The sequence below is a fragment of the Myiozetetes cayanensis genome, unplaced genomic scaffold (genome assembly GCF_022539395.1).
Source record: "Myiozetetes cayanensis isolate MyiCay16 unplaced genomic scaffold, myiCay2020 scf2-11, whole genome shotgun sequence".
In the NCBI taxonomy this organism is placed as follows: domain Eukaryota; kingdom Metazoa; phylum Chordata; class Aves; order Passeriformes; family Tyrannidae; genus Myiozetetes; species Myiozetetes cayanensis.
The window spans coordinates 18,717,538-18,736,365 of record NW_026087411.1 but is presented as its reverse complement, the minus strand read 5'-3'; the positions used below and the strand labels follow the sequence as shown (position 1 = coordinate 18,736,365).

General features: G+C 41.6%; 1 protein-coding gene across 1 annotated transcript in view; it reads left to right on the top strand.

Moving 5' to 3' along the window:
• KCNK12 (potassium two pore domain channel subfamily K member 12) overlaps positions 1-18,240 on the top strand; it is a 29,295-nt gene extending 11,055 nt beyond the window's left edge. Inside the window, exon 2 of the mRNA XM_050315296.1 lies at positions 7,008-18,240. Coding sequence (XP_050171253.1) covers positions 7,008-7,903 — 896 coding nt within the window. The 3' untranslated portion in view covers positions 7,904-18,240. The remainder of the gene's footprint in view (positions 1-7,007) is intronic.
• Positions 18,241-18,828: the final 588 nt, after the last annotated feature.

The following is an 18,828-nucleotide window of genomic DNA, read 5'->3' as shown; positions in this document are numbered from 1 at the left end:
AATTCATACTCCTGATTTTCATTCTTCCTTGAGCTTCATTCTCTGTCATCTCCTTTTAGGAGAGGCCCCCTCTCCCTCATTAGAAACCATGTTCTGTTGCTGTAGGATTAGCTAAAAAACCTGAACATAACCTTGTCAAAGATTTTGAGCCTCAAGCCTGTGACTCTTTCCTCGTGTTCCCTCTTCAGGGGCTACAGCTTAGCAAGACCATGGGCCAGAGCTGCTGCTCAGCTGGCAACACTGGTGACTTGGCACAAGTCAGTCCCCATTTGCTTGTACAAGGTATATAAAGGAGCAGCCAGCCCCAGCCAGGGAACCATAAAACTGATTTAGAGACACTTCTGTTTCTTCCTGAGCTTGGTTCTGTGCCAAAGAAGTTTGGCCAGACCTCCTTATGTATTTATTGGGCTATGTCTTTAGGATAGTGTCATTGAGTAGGGAGCAAGGGTGGACTTGTTTAGTAAGTCTTTGGTATGCACTTCTTCACATACTGTATACAGAAAGGGCACATGCAGTACAGCTGAGGGAAAAGGCTTTCCTACTTTGGTGAATGAAAAGAATATTGTGGCTGCTGGTGAAGCTGAAGCCCCAGTGCTTATCTTTTTAAGGGTCATTTATCACTCAAATTTACAAAGGTTAGGCCACTTAAGCTGACAAATGTGCCTGCTGAGTACCCACTAGAAACTGACAATCTTTCTCAGAAAGCTCAACTAGAAGGTGTCAGCGTAGAAAAACACACTTGGGAAACCTGCTGCAAGGAGGAGAAAAACGTTCAGCCAGGTCTTGAGGAGGTCAGTCCTCTCTCCTTCCCTAAGGTATTTTAGGGGGCACCCCTAGTGCCTTAGACCACATCAAGGTGATACTACTCTCAGGGCCAGCATATCCTTCCCCCTTAAAAATGTTGCTCTATCACACAAGACAACTTCTCCTTAGTTGTGGGGTCCCCTCTTCACTTGCCCACTGACATGACCAGGTATCAGCCCCACATAGCAGCACCTCTGCATGAAAATACTCTGCATCTGGAGTCAAGCTTCACATTCCCATCTTCAGGGGATTTCATGAGATAGGTTTCCTTGCAGCTTGGTATCCTCCAGTTGGTGGCCCTGTCACCTTTCTAGCAGAAGAGGTCCTTCATCAGCACCTCTCCTCCAAAATTTCCAGAGCACATGAGTGCTCTGTTCAGTTCTGGGACCGCAGCCACCAGCAGCAATACAGTCCTTTTCATCACACCGTTCTCTGTTGCAGGAGCCTCTTGCATCATTCCCTTGAGGCAGCCTCTCGTAACTTCCTACTGTGCTCTATGGATGTCCATGGGAGTGCTTGCCCACATGTGGAAATCACAAGTTGCCAGAGAAGCTGGGGAGTCCCAGCATCTCTGCCCTGATGAAGTTGCCCTTCTGCCTCCCAGCCCTGGGCACGTGCTCCTGCCCAGCCCTGTCTCTGGTCTTCACCCCCGTCGCCGCTGGGAATAGTTTTAGGTTCATCTTTGTCATTCATCTCTACAGAAAAATATTGTTACTCCTTAGTCTCCTTTCATACCTTTCACAAGCACCTGGTAACTAACAACTGTTTTATTAACTTCACCTTTTGGTTATTGAATGCCATTATTGCAAACTCAATCAGTTTTTTTTCCCAGAGGAAGCTTGGGTTATTTTAGGCGTACAGTTCTATTAACCCTTTTTAAAACTAATGTACTTTAAAGAGGAATGAATATTGTGGCCACGACCTTTTAGCCTGTGGTTTAAATCATGTCCAGCAGAGAAACACTGAGGGTGATTGATTCTGGTGTTCACTGATGTTATGCATTGCAGTGCTGCAGATAACCAATAACCTGATCACAGCTATGTGTAAACAGAATAAAACTGGTACTGTGGAAAGCCTTTAATAATTGCCTATAGCTCCTTTAAACTCCTTAATGTTCAATTAATCATCTCCTATCTCTGTTCTGCAGCATCACTCCTTTTGAGTAGCAGTTATCTCAAACACCTGACTAATATTTCATGGATGGAGATGAAACAAGGAGCAACAGCAGAGACCTGGATGATTTTTAACTACATTCCTTAAGTTTATCGTGGTGGTGTTTCAGGTCACTGAATAGACTGGGCATCTTTTCCCAAAGTGTCTGGGTGCATGTATGCACTTTTTTATATACTGAACATTCAGTTAGGAAAACAAACAAACAAACAAAAAACCCCAAACTTGGTTTAGGTCACTCTGGTTCACACAGCAAATTTACAGGAATTCTGACTACCTGTTTACTGTAGGCTTCGGTGACAACAAGTCTGTTCCCCATATTAAAGGAATGTCTTTAAAATAATTTTTTAAAAGTTAGAAAATGCCAGAAACTGCCTGCTTATTCATCTTGAAGTGGTGTATATGTATGACCAAGGGTGGATGGATGAATGGGTTGATCAGTAGGTAGAATGTTTATGGGAGTCAGTCCTTATTTGCATAGGCACTCAGTATTTTCTCCGTGGAATATCTGCTCAGTAGATGGGTCACCAAGGACTATGAGCTTGTGTATGATACAGGTTAGGCCAGCTCTAAAAACTGCAGTTGTACCTCATGTCTTCAAACACAGGGTGCATCCAACTTCAAAGGTCTTAATTCGCACAGTGCTAGGCAGACCACTACTGTTCAGGAACTGTTTCCAGACAGTAATCTAAATAAGATCAAATAGGATTTCACAGCAACTTTGATATTAAAGGATTTGCAGTGGAAAAGCTCTAAAAAACTTTACAATACTTTAGTAAAGCGGGCTGAGAAAGAATGTTAAAGGGAAAGTAAGTTTTTAATTTCTAGTCTGAAACTGCAAAGCCAGGTGGAAGAGATGACTTGTAGTAGTCTCATTCCTTGGGTAAAAGCACTGGATACAGCAGTTTTGTTGGCTCTCAGCTGTGACCCTGTATCCAAGGCAACTGTTTCTGAATGTTAGGTGGTGAGGAGCTATAGAATAAATGAGAGGCAGTTGTGAAATATACAGGTATGATTCTCAGAGGAAATAATAATGAAATGCCAACAGGTGGAAAAGGGTTGAAGGAAGCACCAGAACCCAAACATGGAATTCAGAATAGGATGTTTTGTTCCTTGATGCCTTATACATGTTAATCAATGAAGACCAACCAGGACTGGAAAGCTATGAAGTAAAGCAAGTGTGGAACAGACATGAAACAAAATTGGTTGCTCTTTGTTTCTCTGTGTTCTGTAACCCCCATCTCTTGGGGACCAGTCCTGTAAGAGCTTAGTCTTTATGTTGCAAGAACTCTGGAAGAAGAATTCTGGTTATAGTTGTTATTGTTTATTTCTGAGGAATCATTTGTTTAAAAAGTTTTATTCAGCCATTTTAGTTTCTTTTATTCCTTTAAATATAACTACATTATATTTATGTGGAGGTGTAGATGTGATGCTGCTCTGATGATCTGTGCTGTTTCACTCTAGTATTTAAAATTACTGTCTCGGTGTGCAGATTTGCTGTGTGAGCAAAGTCCCATAGCAGGACACCTGCATAAGAAGAACAGGAGTGGCTGAGAGAGACAGGGACACATTATGCCATGGTAAAGGCTGGAACACCTTTTTTTGTGTAGTTCTTGAGGTGACTAAAACTTTTTTCCATCTCTGGATAAATGCATCTTTACTGGAAAACTGTCAACCCTTTTAATCTCAAACTATAGAAAGACAAAGCCATTAGCCTGAGAGGAGAGCTCATAGGTACTAAAACTGCTATTCCTTTTTGTCTTCTGGCATCTACTATCTCTTTTACCCTAAGAAAATGGGTAAAAGAGAAGAGAGCAAGAACAACAGGAAGCATGTCACAAGTTTGCCCACCTGTACTACCTCTTGAGTCCATCACCAGCCTAAGTAATTTAAAACTCCAGAAGAGCAAAATTGTAACCACAAAACCTGTTAAACAAGTCAGGATGAGGGTCTCATTTATTGCCAGCACTTCCTCATGAGAGGCTGCTGAGGAGAGTTTTTATCAACTCATCTCTACTAATTCTGTTTGGGCAGGAGAAGTATCAAACACACGAAATTAATGCTGCCATAGAGCTTGTATTTGAACTGGAGGGTCAGAGTGAGGCAGAATTAGCATGAGGGAGGTTGAAATACTGCATCTGAGCCACACAAAGTCAACCCCAAGGTACCTGTATAATGTGTACCAGGGTCATGAAAAACGTAAAGCACCATTGCGATTTTTTCCTTGTACTGTCTCAGAGGCACAGACATTTCTGGATTAATTTGTTTCATCCAGGCATTATTGATATACCTTAGCCTTGAGTGGGGCTGAGCTGAGAGATGATGTACAGAACAGACCAAGACTAACCCCTCACGGTCCAGGTGAGGCCAAAGGGACAAACACGGCTGGCAAAGGAAGACCCTGCGTGGAGAGTATGTGAGTGCACTTCCCTCAGCCAGCTGTTGACCTGAAGTTACTGGGGCATGCTTTAGTGGTGGGCTTGGCAGTGCTGGGCTAGCAGCTGGACTCAATGATCTTAAAGGTCTTTCCAACCTAAATGATTCTATGATTCCGTGTTTTCCTGGTCTCACCTTTTTCCTGGTTTATATGTTTCTTAGCACTCTCGTTGCTGTGATGGGTCCTTTCACCTTGCACAGTTACATACTGAATTTTGGTGACATTATGCTTCAGAAAATCTCGACAAAACAAACAACATAAAAAGTGTAAAACTTCAACGCCTCTCATGAATGATCACCGAAAATACCAAAAAGCTTCAGCACATTTACAAGTTGATCCAAACTGTCACTACCTCTTTTTTTTTTCCTAATTAATAAGTGTGTCTAGCCATATGTGAGACAATAAACCCATTTGTTTTGATGGTGATGTTCACATGCTTGCTGTGAAGCACATGTTTAAGTGCTTTGCTGACAAGGCTCAGGCGAACAGATGCCTTTTCCATAACAAGCTGGCTGTGTATCTCTAACTGGCAACCACAACAGGCTCCTCAGATTCTTCTGAGGACCAAGCATTAGTGGATATTCATCATTAAATGAGAAGGCCCCTGCTAGCAGCCAGCCCAATCCAGAGAACAGGTCTATCCCACAGAGGAGGAGGAACTAGGAAGAGCTTCCCAATGACCCATGTTAAGCCTGGGACCCCAAGGCAGGCTTCTTGAGGTCTGCTCAAAGGTGATCTTTTTTGACTCTGTGAAATGAAGATACAGTGGGTCCAGAAAACAAAATATAATTACCTCTTTGGTAATGCATTCTGGTAATACTGTGCAACTTTTTCACTGACTTTTACAGAAAATACTCTTTATACTGTGAAGGTACTCATCATAGAGTCATAGAATGGTTTAGGTTGGAAGGGACTTGAAAGGTCATCTATTCACAACACCCCTGCTGTGGGCAGAGACACCTTCCACTAGACCAAGTAACTCAAATTATGTAGTATAGTCTGAATTGCTGGCACACAGCTGTTTCCAAGTATGCCAAATCTCTTGTGAAAGCAGGACCACCTTTTTCACCATCCACCTTCATGTTATTGAAAAGATATGTCCAAGTTTACTTGTCATGAGCATTTACATTTTTTTATCAACCAGTGCAAAATTCTCTACCAGTGAAGTAGGAAGGGAACACAGATAAACTTCCCAGAAAGATGCAGCCATTGCAAAAATAAAACAGTAGATTTCAAGCAGCATCCCAATTCGTTATATGTAGGAAATATTTTCCTGTTGCTGTTTGAAGGTGCATCATGGATTTAATGATTTCATTATGCTCTATAATTACTTCATTGCACTCTATGCTAGAAGTAGCTCCTTTTTCTTTACAAACTTTTATTTATGTGGTCTGATATTGGTGTTTACCTCCTTGAATATTTTACTTGTTCAGTATTTTTGTGGAACAGTAATTTCAGCCTGTAGATTTTTCATAAACCATTAGTTTAGATTACATGCGGTTATTTATTCATGGGACATGAGCAATCACCTCGATCCTGTCAGTGTGCTTTTTGCCTGAATCACCAAGTGTTCTTACAAGGAACAGTAGTAGAACAAGGGCAATACCTGCAGAATTGAGTTTCAGAAGCATCTTCCTGAGCTATTGCGTGAAATATATGTAAATCATTTCCATAATACAACTGCTATCAGCAAATAACATGGAGTAAACCTATTGTGTTTATTTGCATGCAAATTTAAGATAATTTCTGCTGTTATTTAACCATCTGTAGCTACAAGGTATTACTGCTTATTTATAAAATTATGCGTATGAGTAATTTCATAATAATGAGTAATATTACAGTAAGTAATTCTTATAAAGAAGAGGTGAATTAATATTATTGCTGCATCTTCCCCAAGTGTGTATACTCTGATTTTTCTGTTTAACTGTGCAGCAGTGTTTTTACCTGCTGTAATTATCAGTCTGTGAGTTCCTAATGCTCCCAGCCTGCCAAGCAGCTCTGCAGTGTGATGGCTTTTCGTTCCCTCTGTGATGATACCAGGTGGGCTAGTTGCAGTTGGGATTTGGATAAGACTTTAAAATGCTGTTATGATTAAAACAATATTCGATATATGGGAGGTGAGTTATACAGCCTGAAAACTTCCCTCTTCTCAGCGGGAACGATATAATTGGACCTCTGTAACAGAAGTGTTACACTGGGTTACAACTTGTGAACAGAGAACTTAAACTTTCCATCAGGTCATGCTGGGCTGGCATGTGTGAGAGAGGTGAAGTGGTCTCTTCACCTCATCCCACCTTGAAGAGGTTTGGGTTCAGTGATCCTTCCACCTGTGTTTACAGAGTGGTGTTGCTCTGTTAATACACTGCTGCTCGTATGTGCAAGGATTTTTTTCTTGCTTTCAAGTTTTAATCATCTTGCTGAGCTTTCTGGTGCCTTCTTACTCTTTACAGAACTCGGTTTTATGTTGGCCTAAGCTGATCTAGAGATAGCACTGCTTTAGTCCAGTGAGATGAGACCCTTGTTAAATTACATATATCCTGAGCTTACGAGTGGAAACCTATGTAGTTAACATTGCCTGTTTATCTCCACACCACAGGTTTTGGAATGACCACACCAGCAACTGTGGCTGGAAAGGTATTCCTCATTGTTTATGGCCTTTTTGGGTGTGCCGGGACTATCCTGTTCTTCAACCTCTTCTTGGAGCGCATTATCTCCCTCCTGGCATTTATCATGAAGGCGTGCCATGAGAGACAGCTGCGAAGAAGTGGTCTCCTACCTCCCAACTTCCGAAGGGGGCCAGCTATGTCTGGAGTGGGCAGCCTCGTGGGCTGGAAGCCATCCGTTTACCATGTGTTGCTGATTCTGGGAATATTTGCTATTGCCCTTTCCTGCTGTGCCTCCGCAATGTACACGGCGGTGGAAGGATGGAACTACGTTGATTCCTTGTACTATTGCTTTGTCACCTTCAGCACCATCGGCTTTGGAGATTTGGTAAGCAGCCAAAATGCTGCCTACCAAAATCAGGGATTATACAGATTCGGAAACTTTGTATTTATATTTATGGGGGTATGTTGCATATACTCTCTTTTTAATGTCATTTCAATTGTAATCAAGCAAGTTTTGAACTGGGTGTTGAAAAAATTCGAATGCAGATGTTGCCCAAAGTGCCATAAATCAAGTACCCGCCTCAGCCGTCGCAACGCCATCACCCCAGGAGCCCGCCTGCGTCGACACAACATCTCAGTGGACACTGATGGACAGTACGACAGTGACACTGAGGGGAGGAGGCTCTCTGGAGAGATGATCTCCATGAGGGAGCTCACGGCATCAAATAAAGTCTCCCTGGCCATTTTGCAAAAGCAGTTGTCCGAGACGGCCAACGGCTACCCGAGGAATGTTTGTATCAATACGAGACAAAACGGTTTCTCTGCAGGGGTGGGTGCTCTAGCCATCATGAACAACCGCTTGGCAGAAACAAGTGATTCTAGGTAGAGTTTTTGAAATTCTTTTTGTTTCTCTAATAAAAATAAGATGGTGTTTAGGCTGGAATTATCATTTTAAGCTACTGGAAAGTTTTAAATTCAGACACAGCCTTGGTATTCATTGGGCATTCAGCATTTTAGTCTCTGGGGGTTTTATAAGTTTTCTCTAATATGCATTGAGAAATTTATCATCATGTTACAGTTTTCCCCTGAGGGGCTTTTGGAAGAGACTTGGATGTCTTTGATGCAGAATCTGATGCAGTTACAGAAGGATGGTGTGCGTGGTAAGGATGGTGTCAAAACCAGTGTGTTCTTCTTCAGAACAGAGCCTAAACCCAAACTCTGTGTTAAAATGCATTAGGGGGGCAAGTTTGGCTCCATATTCAAGCTTGAGGTTGGTAAGGTTTGACTAAACCAGTGTGTCATGATTTGTTGAAGTCTGGATCTGGCCCTGAGCTTTGTGCTCAATGCTCTTCAGCAATTCCTCGTAGCAGGCCTGTATGTAACACACATGTAGGTGACAGCGGCCACACCACCTTTAGGGTGTTTGTGCTTCCCTTCAATAACCCTGACTGACTTCAATAGTAGAGGATTGAATGGGCTGGATTCCCCTCATACAAATAATGGTTTTTAGCCACTCTTGTCTGAAAGACTACCTACCACCTAACTCTTAAAAGTCAGGGGCTTATCAAGGATTGTATCAAAGTGTGCGAAACTATTCCTGCCTACTGAATAACTGAAAACAGGCAATTGTCATCTCCAGTCCTGACTTCATTTAATGCAAGAGAAGCCAGTATGCACCTCTGGTGTCAAATGTTTGCATCACCACTGAAATGCTTATTTCATTACTTTCACATTAAAATAAGTCACTAAAATGAATGCAGGCTCTCTGTTGTCCTAAATTTGCATCTTTTGCTTCTGCAGTAGTGTTACAGAGATTCATGTAAATTATTTCCTTGCAGTTTTTTGAGGGCTCCCGCCCTGTACTTGTTTCCCACAAATCTGATCGTGTAGATTATACAGAAGAGCACTGCTTTGGAGTTCCCCCCAAAAGCTAGCTTCCCCCAGAACGTTGATATGAAGTCACAAATTGGCCTTTGGCTGTTGCTACCATCTTAAGCCATATTTAACCTGTGGTAGCCCAAACCACTGAGGAACCAGAAGCAAATCTGCTGGTCTAGAGTGTCTAGTTTTGCGTATAGAGGGTGCAGAGGAATTACTGCAAATCTCTTTCAAAATATGTGCACAGCTCTGTGTCATTTCTCTAAATTCTCTCTACTATGCTGTGAAGTTAATAAAAAGGCTTCTGCTGATTCCAGGCAAGAAACAAAACTTTAGCTTATATTCTGAGCCACAATGACCTGCTCTTGGAAACTTCTTGGGAAGTTATAGACAAGACCATGAGTAACTAGGTTGGTCACTGAATAAATTGAAGAAGCTGATGAAAATAAACTGGGAATATTAGAAATTACTGAAAATATTTCCATGAAGTTTCATATAGGCATTTTACTCTGCTTTTTTTTACTTTGCTTTGCCTGGGTTTGGGGTAGCCATCATTTTTGACTTCCTTTAAATTTGTAGTAGTGCAAAACATTTTGGAACTTTAATTTGAGGTTTTGCACACTTGAGCCTGACAGCTGAAGTATGGCAATGATTGTATCTTTTTCTTGATGAGAGGGAATCAAAGCAACAGATAAACCATCACACATGGATCTGTATCACACTATAAATGTAGTCACAGCTTTTGTCAAGATGCATTTGGCCAGAAACACACAGTGATGATTGTGTTCTGTTTCTACCTGACACAGACTCACACTTAAGATTATGTGGTATAATAGGGTCAAGAGGCAGGAGCTTTCTTGATGGTAGAGAGACTCCCCAAGGTCCATGTGCCTTCCTATGTGTGCACCCATGCTCTTTGAAGAAGCAGGAAGAGTTCAAAGTGTTTGGTGATCCTAATTTGAACTCCACTGAAGGATAAATTCAAGCAAGATGTGTAGGGGCACGTCATGGTCTGGAGAAGACTCAAAGACTGGCTGCAAAAGTTGAAAGACCCATTTCAGGGAGGTGCCTTTCAGAGATGTAGGGGACATCTTTGAAAACAGCAGAGGCAGGAAACCAAAAGAATGAAAATTTGTTATTTTCCCTTGGGACTACCTCCATGGGTAAATAACCTTAACTGTGATGATTTATGTATTTGTTAATTAAAAGTGTGAATGGGACCCTGCTCTGTTTTTGCAGCTAGACTCTCAGGGTTATATCTTGGTACATTTGCCATCATGGGGGCTATTACTCATTAGAAGGGGCCCTACTCTGTGAAGTGTTATATAAATCAAGGCAGATGGGCTCTGTCCCAAAGGACTTAGGAGTTTGAATAGATAGGACCCCAAGCCACAGCAGAATTTGTTATTTTGCTCATAAAAATATGTGCAAACGCATTAACATTCTGCGAGCTCAAGAACTCTGTGGGAAAAAATTTGCAAATTAAGGTGGAGGGGTTTTCAGTAAGTTGTTTTTAAAGGATAAAAATAACTATGATTAGGGTCCTGTTTAAATGTTTGTAAATTGCTGTCAAAGTACCTATTCCTGCCTGGGAAATACAGTGATGTAATATGAAACTGTACGTACCTCCTCTGTACTTTTTCTGCATCTAGGCAAAGGCAGTCTGTTGTAATGTGATTTAAATGTTTCCAAGTCTGTCTGGTACCATCGTTTACAGTGGTGCCTTTGCAGGACCCTTTGCAGTTCCTGCTGACCCCGGGGGAAGTTGGACCAGGTCCTAGAGCTGGGCTTCTCAAGGGATTTGAGCATCTGATTGCTGCTCTGTGCACTTAGGTCTAATGTTTATTTATTCCCAAGATCCTTGATACACTCCATTCTGCTTCTCCTTAGCCTCAGAGGCATATAAAGTGCATGCTCAGTTGTTTACCAGTGCCCCTATTTCTTGCAGCGCACATACCCTGGAAGCTGCTACAACTCAACCACAGGGACACCCCCCCCCCCCCAGTTTGTATCTAAGCCCTGTAAAAATCCCATCTGGCTCAGCAAAGCCAGTTTATGAGAGGGTCAGAGCACAGTTACTGAGCTGAGTCTCACTGGGGAACGTCTGACAAAGGGTGTCCTTACAGTTCCCTCATATTCAGTAGCCAAAGTATTTTTCAAGGATGCATGAAAACCAAACTCCAAGTCTCTACTCTTCAGCCTGCTAACACTGCCTGGGCACCCATCACCTGTGTGCATGAGTACCTGAGACAAGAGGACATAGGAGATTTGAGATCAGTCATTCGTAGTCCCTTGGGCTCTTCCTTTAGTTTTTTCTTCATGACAGTTCTTCTTTAAACTTGCCAGACATGGGCACCTAACTCCTCTTTGATTGTGCATGGTCCGGCTCAAAATTCCCTGGGGCAGCCTGCTCCTTTTGTGAATTAACCCCTTAACATGCACCAACTGCACCAAGTGCAATTCCTCCTGATATTTCATTTTCACAGACAAAGCAGATACCAGCAATACCTGGACACAGACTGAAGCACAAGAAATCAGAAGGAAACTGAAGGAACAGAGTGGGACAATGAAAGCACACTGCACTATATTGCACTTTCTTTTCAGGTAATTTGGGAGTTGTACTACATTCTTGAAATTTATTTTTTTTCCCCGGGTTTTATTTTTTGATAGCCTTGAAAGAGTGCAATTAACGTAGGATTTAAAAGTTCATCTTCCATGATACAACCCCCTTGCCCTGCCCTGCAGAGGAGCAGCAGTGACTCCTAGTTGGCACAGACCAAGACATCCCAGTTGCCTGCTGAGAAGTTGTACAGGCAGTGCAGACCTGAGCTCAGACCCTATGCCCCAGATTAATCTTTTGCTTCCTGAGCCCAGGGAAGAGCATTCAGGAGCAGCAGAAAGCTACAGGACTTTGGACTTCTCTGTGAGCCAGCCCCTAGTGAGAGCAATGACAGCACATGAGTTGGTCAGACAAAGGAGATACCAAGTTCACCTGGCATGTGTGCTAATACCTTGCAGATGAAAATTAAAATATAGGTGAACATTAATGAGGGACAATGACCAAGCAGCATCTTCTCTTTCCCCTTGAGCTCAGGGCAGAACAATTACAAGGAATAGTTTCTTGTGAAAGCTGCAGCATTTGGCGTCACTACTTTTACTTCATGGGGTTTGTCTTCCCTCTTTGTGTCTTGGACAAAGTTTGGAGTCACACTGAGATGTCATCTGATTCTCTTTGGTTTCTTCCCATCTGCAAAGCACAGTTCTCATTTTGTGCAAAAAATTTAGATCATTTTTTATTTGCTTGCAATAAGGAAGGACGTCCTTCAGACTATACAGATGTTCAGAGAAGTAATCTCAGTGACCTCAGACGCAGATGGAAGTTTCTGAAGGACAAGGCTGCAGTTTGCCTGTCTCCCTGCAGAAGAAGCATTGCACAATAACTCCCATTACTGCTAGCAAGGCATGCAAATGTTGTTTAGGCAGTGGTTGGGGCCATGGAACAGGAGGCACAACTGAAAATGCAAAATGGGTATTTGTGCCTCTTTGATACGTACATGCTAATTAACAACCCAATTACCAGCTCTGTTTGCAACCAGAATTACTCCTGGAAGACAGGAGAGGTAAGAATCACATCAAGGCTTTCTGTGACCATCGTGTTCCAGCACTGCTTCAGCCTGAGTCTTTTCTCTTCCCCAGCTTTCTGTGGGTAAAAATGTGGGTATATTATGATCATTTACCCATATTTCAGTCATGTCTTAGCTTGTTACTGAAAGAAAGACTTATAGCAGCAGTGGAGGTCATATAGCCAGGTATGTGGGCAACTGTATAAACCTGATTGCCTATGTGGGATGAATTTATAATTATATGAAAATTAACTGTAGCAATGAGACCATTCTTACTTTTTAGTATTTTTCCAGCCTTTAACTTGAAAAATATTCAGTGACAAATCATTTCAATGAATGTTCAGAGCTAATCTAAACAAAACCATACTTTGCTGATTGCTAGCAAATCTATAGGTATGGCTTCTGCTCTAATTGGATTACTAATGTGCCTTTCCAAACCAACACACATTTGCAATTCTATATTTAAATAATACAATAAATGCTATTACATAACAACTTCAATTAGGGCAAATTAATACTTGACTCACACAAAACAACTAATGAAGTGTGTGTTGCTCATTGTATAACCAATGTGCAATTTCTTTTTTGTGTGAATATGTGCATATCTGAGCTCAAAATCTGCTTTCGTGAATGCTAGGAAAACAGAAACTACATTGTAGAAAATAAAGTATGGACAATTCCACTGAGATTCCACAAAGGATATGCATATTAGTACATACACAGTAAGTGGTACATTATGCATGATAAATATGTTGTATAGCAATGGCACTGAGGAAAGACTACTTCAGTCTACACAGCCACAGTCTGAATGCAGCTACCAATAAAGACAAGTGCTTTTTTTCTTTCTTGTTTTGTTTATTAAATAGGCAACATCCACCCTTTAATTAGAATAAGTCTTTAAACTATCAAAAGAAAATGCAATTGCCCTCAATTTTGCATAGCCAAAAAGAGGTCTAAAGTCAAATCCAAACTTTTAACTCTAAGGATCCAAAGTGATGTCATTTTGCTCTGCAGCCTTCCTATCATCTTCAGTCCTTCCTTGAAAAAAAAAAAAAACCCAGTAAATACAGATACATTTTATAGCAGAGTACCCAACAGTCTGGCGATTTAGCATGAGAAAAAAACCTACAAGCCAGTGTGGTGTTACCAAGGAATGAAAAGTGTGGGGAAAGGGAGAGGCTTAGAAATGTTCTCCAGCAAATCTGGCAGAAAACCAAAGACCTACTTTGTTCTCCATACATACGTGTGTTCTTCCCCATCACAAAATGGTGTGGCACCTGTCAGAGCACCAAGTAGCTCTTCTTGCATCGTGGGCTCAGCTACCTCGTCTGGAACATGAGAGAAGTTGTTTGTGAGACACAGGGAAGAGGGACAACACACTTACACTCACCATCTGCATGACATCCAGGAGGTGGACACTGCCAAGGGCTGATTTTAGGAAGATGATTGCCCACCCTCTTACTGAGAAAGCAGCCATGCTGATCCTTTACAGTGATGATCAATATTTTGGGTGTATTGGAGGTGCAGATTCCCATGTCTCCAGTCCCCCCAGTCCCAGGGCCTTGTTGTGCCCAGGTGTGTCCCAGACAGCTCCCAAGCCCAGACTCAGCATGGGGATGCAGGTAGCTTTAAAATTGTGTAACATCATCATCCCATGTGTTTTCAGGATTGGGCTCTCCAGCAGGTGGTGCTTTATCAAACAGTCTAAGAAATACGAAGGTGTTCCCGTATTCCTTTTGTACTTTGCAAGCTGTAACAGTACTTTTTAAAGCCAGTGAGTCAATGCAAGAGTAATGCTTTTATAACATACAATAAACAATGTGAAAAAATTACTGCTCTTTCTGACTGCAAATCAAACAGCCAGATTTTCTCAATGAGTATAATTTCCTATTCCATGCAAGTAAAATTATATCCAGAAAATTTTTGCTTGTAGTAACATCAATGTGCTGCACAGGCAGTGCAATAATTCAGTTCCAATTTTATTGTAAAACCTCAGTATCTGAAAGCACATGTGAAAGTGGTTTGCGGATTGTTGGAGGTGGGGAGTGATTGTGTGTGTAAACATTGTTTATTTACAAAAATAAAAAGTGCTATTCTACATATACAAACACATTTTTAGCTCACTGGAATGCCACCTTGTTGGATACTCTCTGCAAAAATGCTAGTTCCGAAGTTCCAGCCAATTTCAAGTATTCAAGTCTCAAGATATGTGCTCAAAAAACATTCCTGTTTATTTTATTTCTTTTTAAAAGAGCACAGCTTGGTAGATATCTTTAACTGAGTTAGCATTACTGTTTCCTATTACAAGCCTCAGTAGTTTTACTTCTGCAGTTTATTTCACTGGTTTTGGTGTTTGCTCACTTCTGCATTGAATTATAAACAGTGATTAGTTCTGTGCTGTTTTCTGATTGGTATATCTTTCCTTTTTGCATCGATTGCAAATAGATGAAATATTAACACCAGCAAAAGATCCAGCAAATGTCCCCAGACGCACCAAAATTAGTCACTCTTTTGAATATTTTTCTTTTAAAAATTGTTTTGTAAAATCTAAATCCTGAGTATAAATTATGTGTCATGGTTGAAATGAGCAGAAAATATTTTTCCTACCAACAGAAATCCAGTGAAATATGCTAAAGATTAAGTTTTATGTAAAAAGACTTCCCTGTTTCATTTGCCCATTTTATCCAATTTTTTTCAAATTTTTAGAAGTATGTAAATCCCATTTGAAAAACACCCTCTGCTGTACTATGAATAGAGCTTCTAAAGGGATTAAAACCGAGCCTGCCTGACTGCTGCAAACAGAATTGCATGTATAAACTTTCTAAACCTTAATGATTTGTACCTGTTTGGCAACTGCAAGCTAAGGGCATGCTAATGTAATTCCAGTTCAGGCAAAGAAATGTAAATCATAGAGCTTTACTTGCTGCTAACCACTTTTATCATAAAGACCACAAGTACACAGCTGCAGCATCAAGTGTAACGTACAGACTCTGGATACTCAAAGATGTTCCTTTGGAGGTTGGTTTGATGACTGGGAGTTTGCACTGGGGTAGTTGAAGCAACTTGGCTGGGTGGTGCTAGCAGTCCCCTTTCCTGTGCTATCACCCCAGTCTGCTGCTGCTGCTGCTGCTGCTGCTGCTGAGGACAGTGCTTGTCTTTAGGCATTGCACTCACCTGCCCCTGCCCCTGCCCCTGCCCCTGCCCCTGCCCCTTCCCCTTCCCTTGAATCAGGAACAGCAGCTGTGCTGTTTGAATCACCAACATACAAAAATACAGGGAAAGGCAAAAAGGGAAAAGGAAAAAAGAATACTGATGTTATATTGAGCCTCTCTTGAGAAACACAGCAAAGTGCTGTGTGTAGCCTGTGCTAGACTGTTTCTGGCCACCTTTGAACCCTGGGTTGTTCCTGGAACTGGAGTGTTTGGGATGCAGGTGCAGTTATCAACTCATTTTACACTCCCCCTCTGCACCGGCAAAGCAGTAACCCTCCTGTGATCCTACTTTCCTCATAAAATGGATAGATTTGTTTAGACTTTCATAGGATGACAGCATAAATAAATATTGCAAGATGAATCAATTACCAAGGCTGGTTATATCTGCTAAGAGATCTTTATCAGTAATAAAAAAGGGAAAGTTGTCTTACCATCCTACAAGTATAGTGAAGCAAGAGAAGAAGTGGTGCTCTGAACAGAAAGTAAGGTGCTAAAAATACAATTGGGCCCCAAAGCTCAGGCATGCACAGCAAAATTACAATAGCATTCTTTTCCAATGCTCAATGCATCTGCACCTTGGAGGAAAGCCTTGGTTTCTACCAGCACCAGGGCAGGCAAGGCTTATATTTTCTTCATCTGTATGAAAGCAAAATGTATTTGAGGACATGCCTTGGGTCTGCATAGCACTCAGGGATGGAGTTGCTTCTGTCCACAAGTTTAAGCATGTCCATGGTCCAGAGACCATGAATAGTGGTCCAGTCCCCAGCAGAAAATGGATCTGCCTCAGGGAGTCTGTCATTTTTGGAGAGGAATTGAATGTCATGGCAACCCACAGCTGCCTCCTCTGGCCAAGCCTCCCCTGGTGTGGGATCCATCCCACTGCCAGCCCCTCTGATTGTACTGCCAGGAGACCAGTGCAAATCATCAGCAATGTGCTCATATCCCTGCCTTCTTAATGGACTAAAACATTGGAAAATAGATCATTTTCTGTTTTAATGAGTGTTGCCCATTATTCACAGCCTACACACAAGATGTCATGATTTTCAATTTTGCTGCACTGATCACTCAGTCCATCTGACAGCTGACCTTCAGGTTGTCATGGTTTTTAAAAAAAAAAAAGGAAAAAAAAAAAAACCAACAAAAACCCCAAACACCCATTACCAACATACCAGAAAAGCAAAATAATCCTAAATGAGGCAGTAAGGATCTCACGTGCAAAACGCTGTGAGCAGAGCTGCCACTGTCCACAGCAGCCAGATGCTTCTCCAGCAGTGGGAGAAGCTTGGGTTCAGGAGAGCATCATCAGGGTGGGTGGGGTGCTGGACTTCGCTCTGCAAACCATGGCAGCACTTGCTGAACAAGTTTCTGCTACTGTTTTTACAGTGTTAGGGACATTTCTTATCACTGGTACTGAAATCAGAGGATGGCAGTAAATCTTACACAAACTTTTTACTGTCACTGTTGTATATGGGTGTTAGCCAGGGACATTTTTAACAACCAAAAGGAATTAAATCTGAGCAAATGAAAAAGTGAAAATAATAACACTTTGCCAGCCAGAAACAGTTGCAGCAGGGCCCAGGGCCCAGCATCATTCAACATTCTCCCAAAGAGTTGAACTATACAGAGATTACCTAAATAAGCCAAAAAAGGTGGTATGCTCTAAGAAGCAAGTGCTGCTGTTGCCTGAATCTGGAGTAACTTATTTGAATTGCAGGTAATAAATAGCCCAATTAAACAGATGTAATGACTTCTAAATGCCTGCTCAAAGTCAAAAGGAGATGCATGTATTTTTCCAGCACAGTTTCAGTTGTGTTTATCAAGTCAAGCGGTAAAATGAAGAAGCATAAGTTCCTGTAAATTGTTGATTAGAAAACATAGATTTTTACTCTCTTTCAGATGATGCTTCCTGGTAGAACATTAAACTGGAATAAATTTCAAGATTGAAATCTGTTTAAACAAGTGGCAATTTTTAAAATGCTTTAATTCTGGGTTGACAGGAACTTTGCCTCCAACATATACCATAATTGTGAGTGCTCTTGATGAATCAGATCCATTTTTTATTTCAGCTCAGGACTTTTCCACTAAAAGATCTTTGAATGAAGAGGACTAAAAGCCATATACAAAGCCAATTAGATACAGATCACATTCCTACTGGTACATTATATACAGTTTGCAAACAAAAATCGGTATTTTGGGCTTGGGACCCCTTCATTCACAGAAGCATGGTTATGGTCCTAGGAGACAGAGGCAGCTGATGTGCAACCATAATGCAAAGCAATGCAGAGGTGCTGGGGAAGGATTCTTGGAGCTGGTAGTTAATGACATTGTGGAAGAACCCACTGATGGTGTTTGGGGAACATTACTGTGTGTTTTTAATGCTGTGATACATGATTGAGTATGAATTCTGTACATCTGGGAGGATGTCAAATTCCAGGTGACATTTGGAATGTTGCAATTAAGTTATTACAAAGACTTTTGAAATAAACAGGAGAAAAAAATGTTGCCTGGGATGTGTATGTGAGTACTGGGTTTCTTCTGAGCATGGAGAGTGGAATGCGAGGCAGAAGCCCCTCCTGAGAGATTCCCTTGTAAATGGATGGCCTGGAGACCTCGGAGCTATAAGGGGAGACCCCAGAAGTCCCCAGATGCTGACTAAACTGTGTGTGGTCAAGCAGAACCAGGTGGGATAATAACTGGTGTGACAAGCTTCTAATGCACAGGATGGTCACCTGTTAAATTTTGCAGCTGAGTGATCCTTTGCTTTCCAATAAAAGGGAGAGCAGATGGAAACTGTTTGCTCTGTAAACAGTTATAAGGAACTCATGATATATCCCCTCTCCACAGCTTCCATTCAAATCAATAGGATCCATCTGTCCAAGGTATTAAGATAAATCCTGGAAATTTTGGTATTGACGAGTAATGCCCTTAAAAGATCAATCACACAGCAAACAGAGAAATGTCATTGCACTAAATACTGAGGCTTGCTAATCCTGCTAGATAACATGGACCCAAAGTGCAAACCTTTCTGGTTTATAACCCAGCTGAAGCCCCTGTTGCTGTCCCCAACTCCTCAGATAATAAAAACAAGCCTTGGAGAG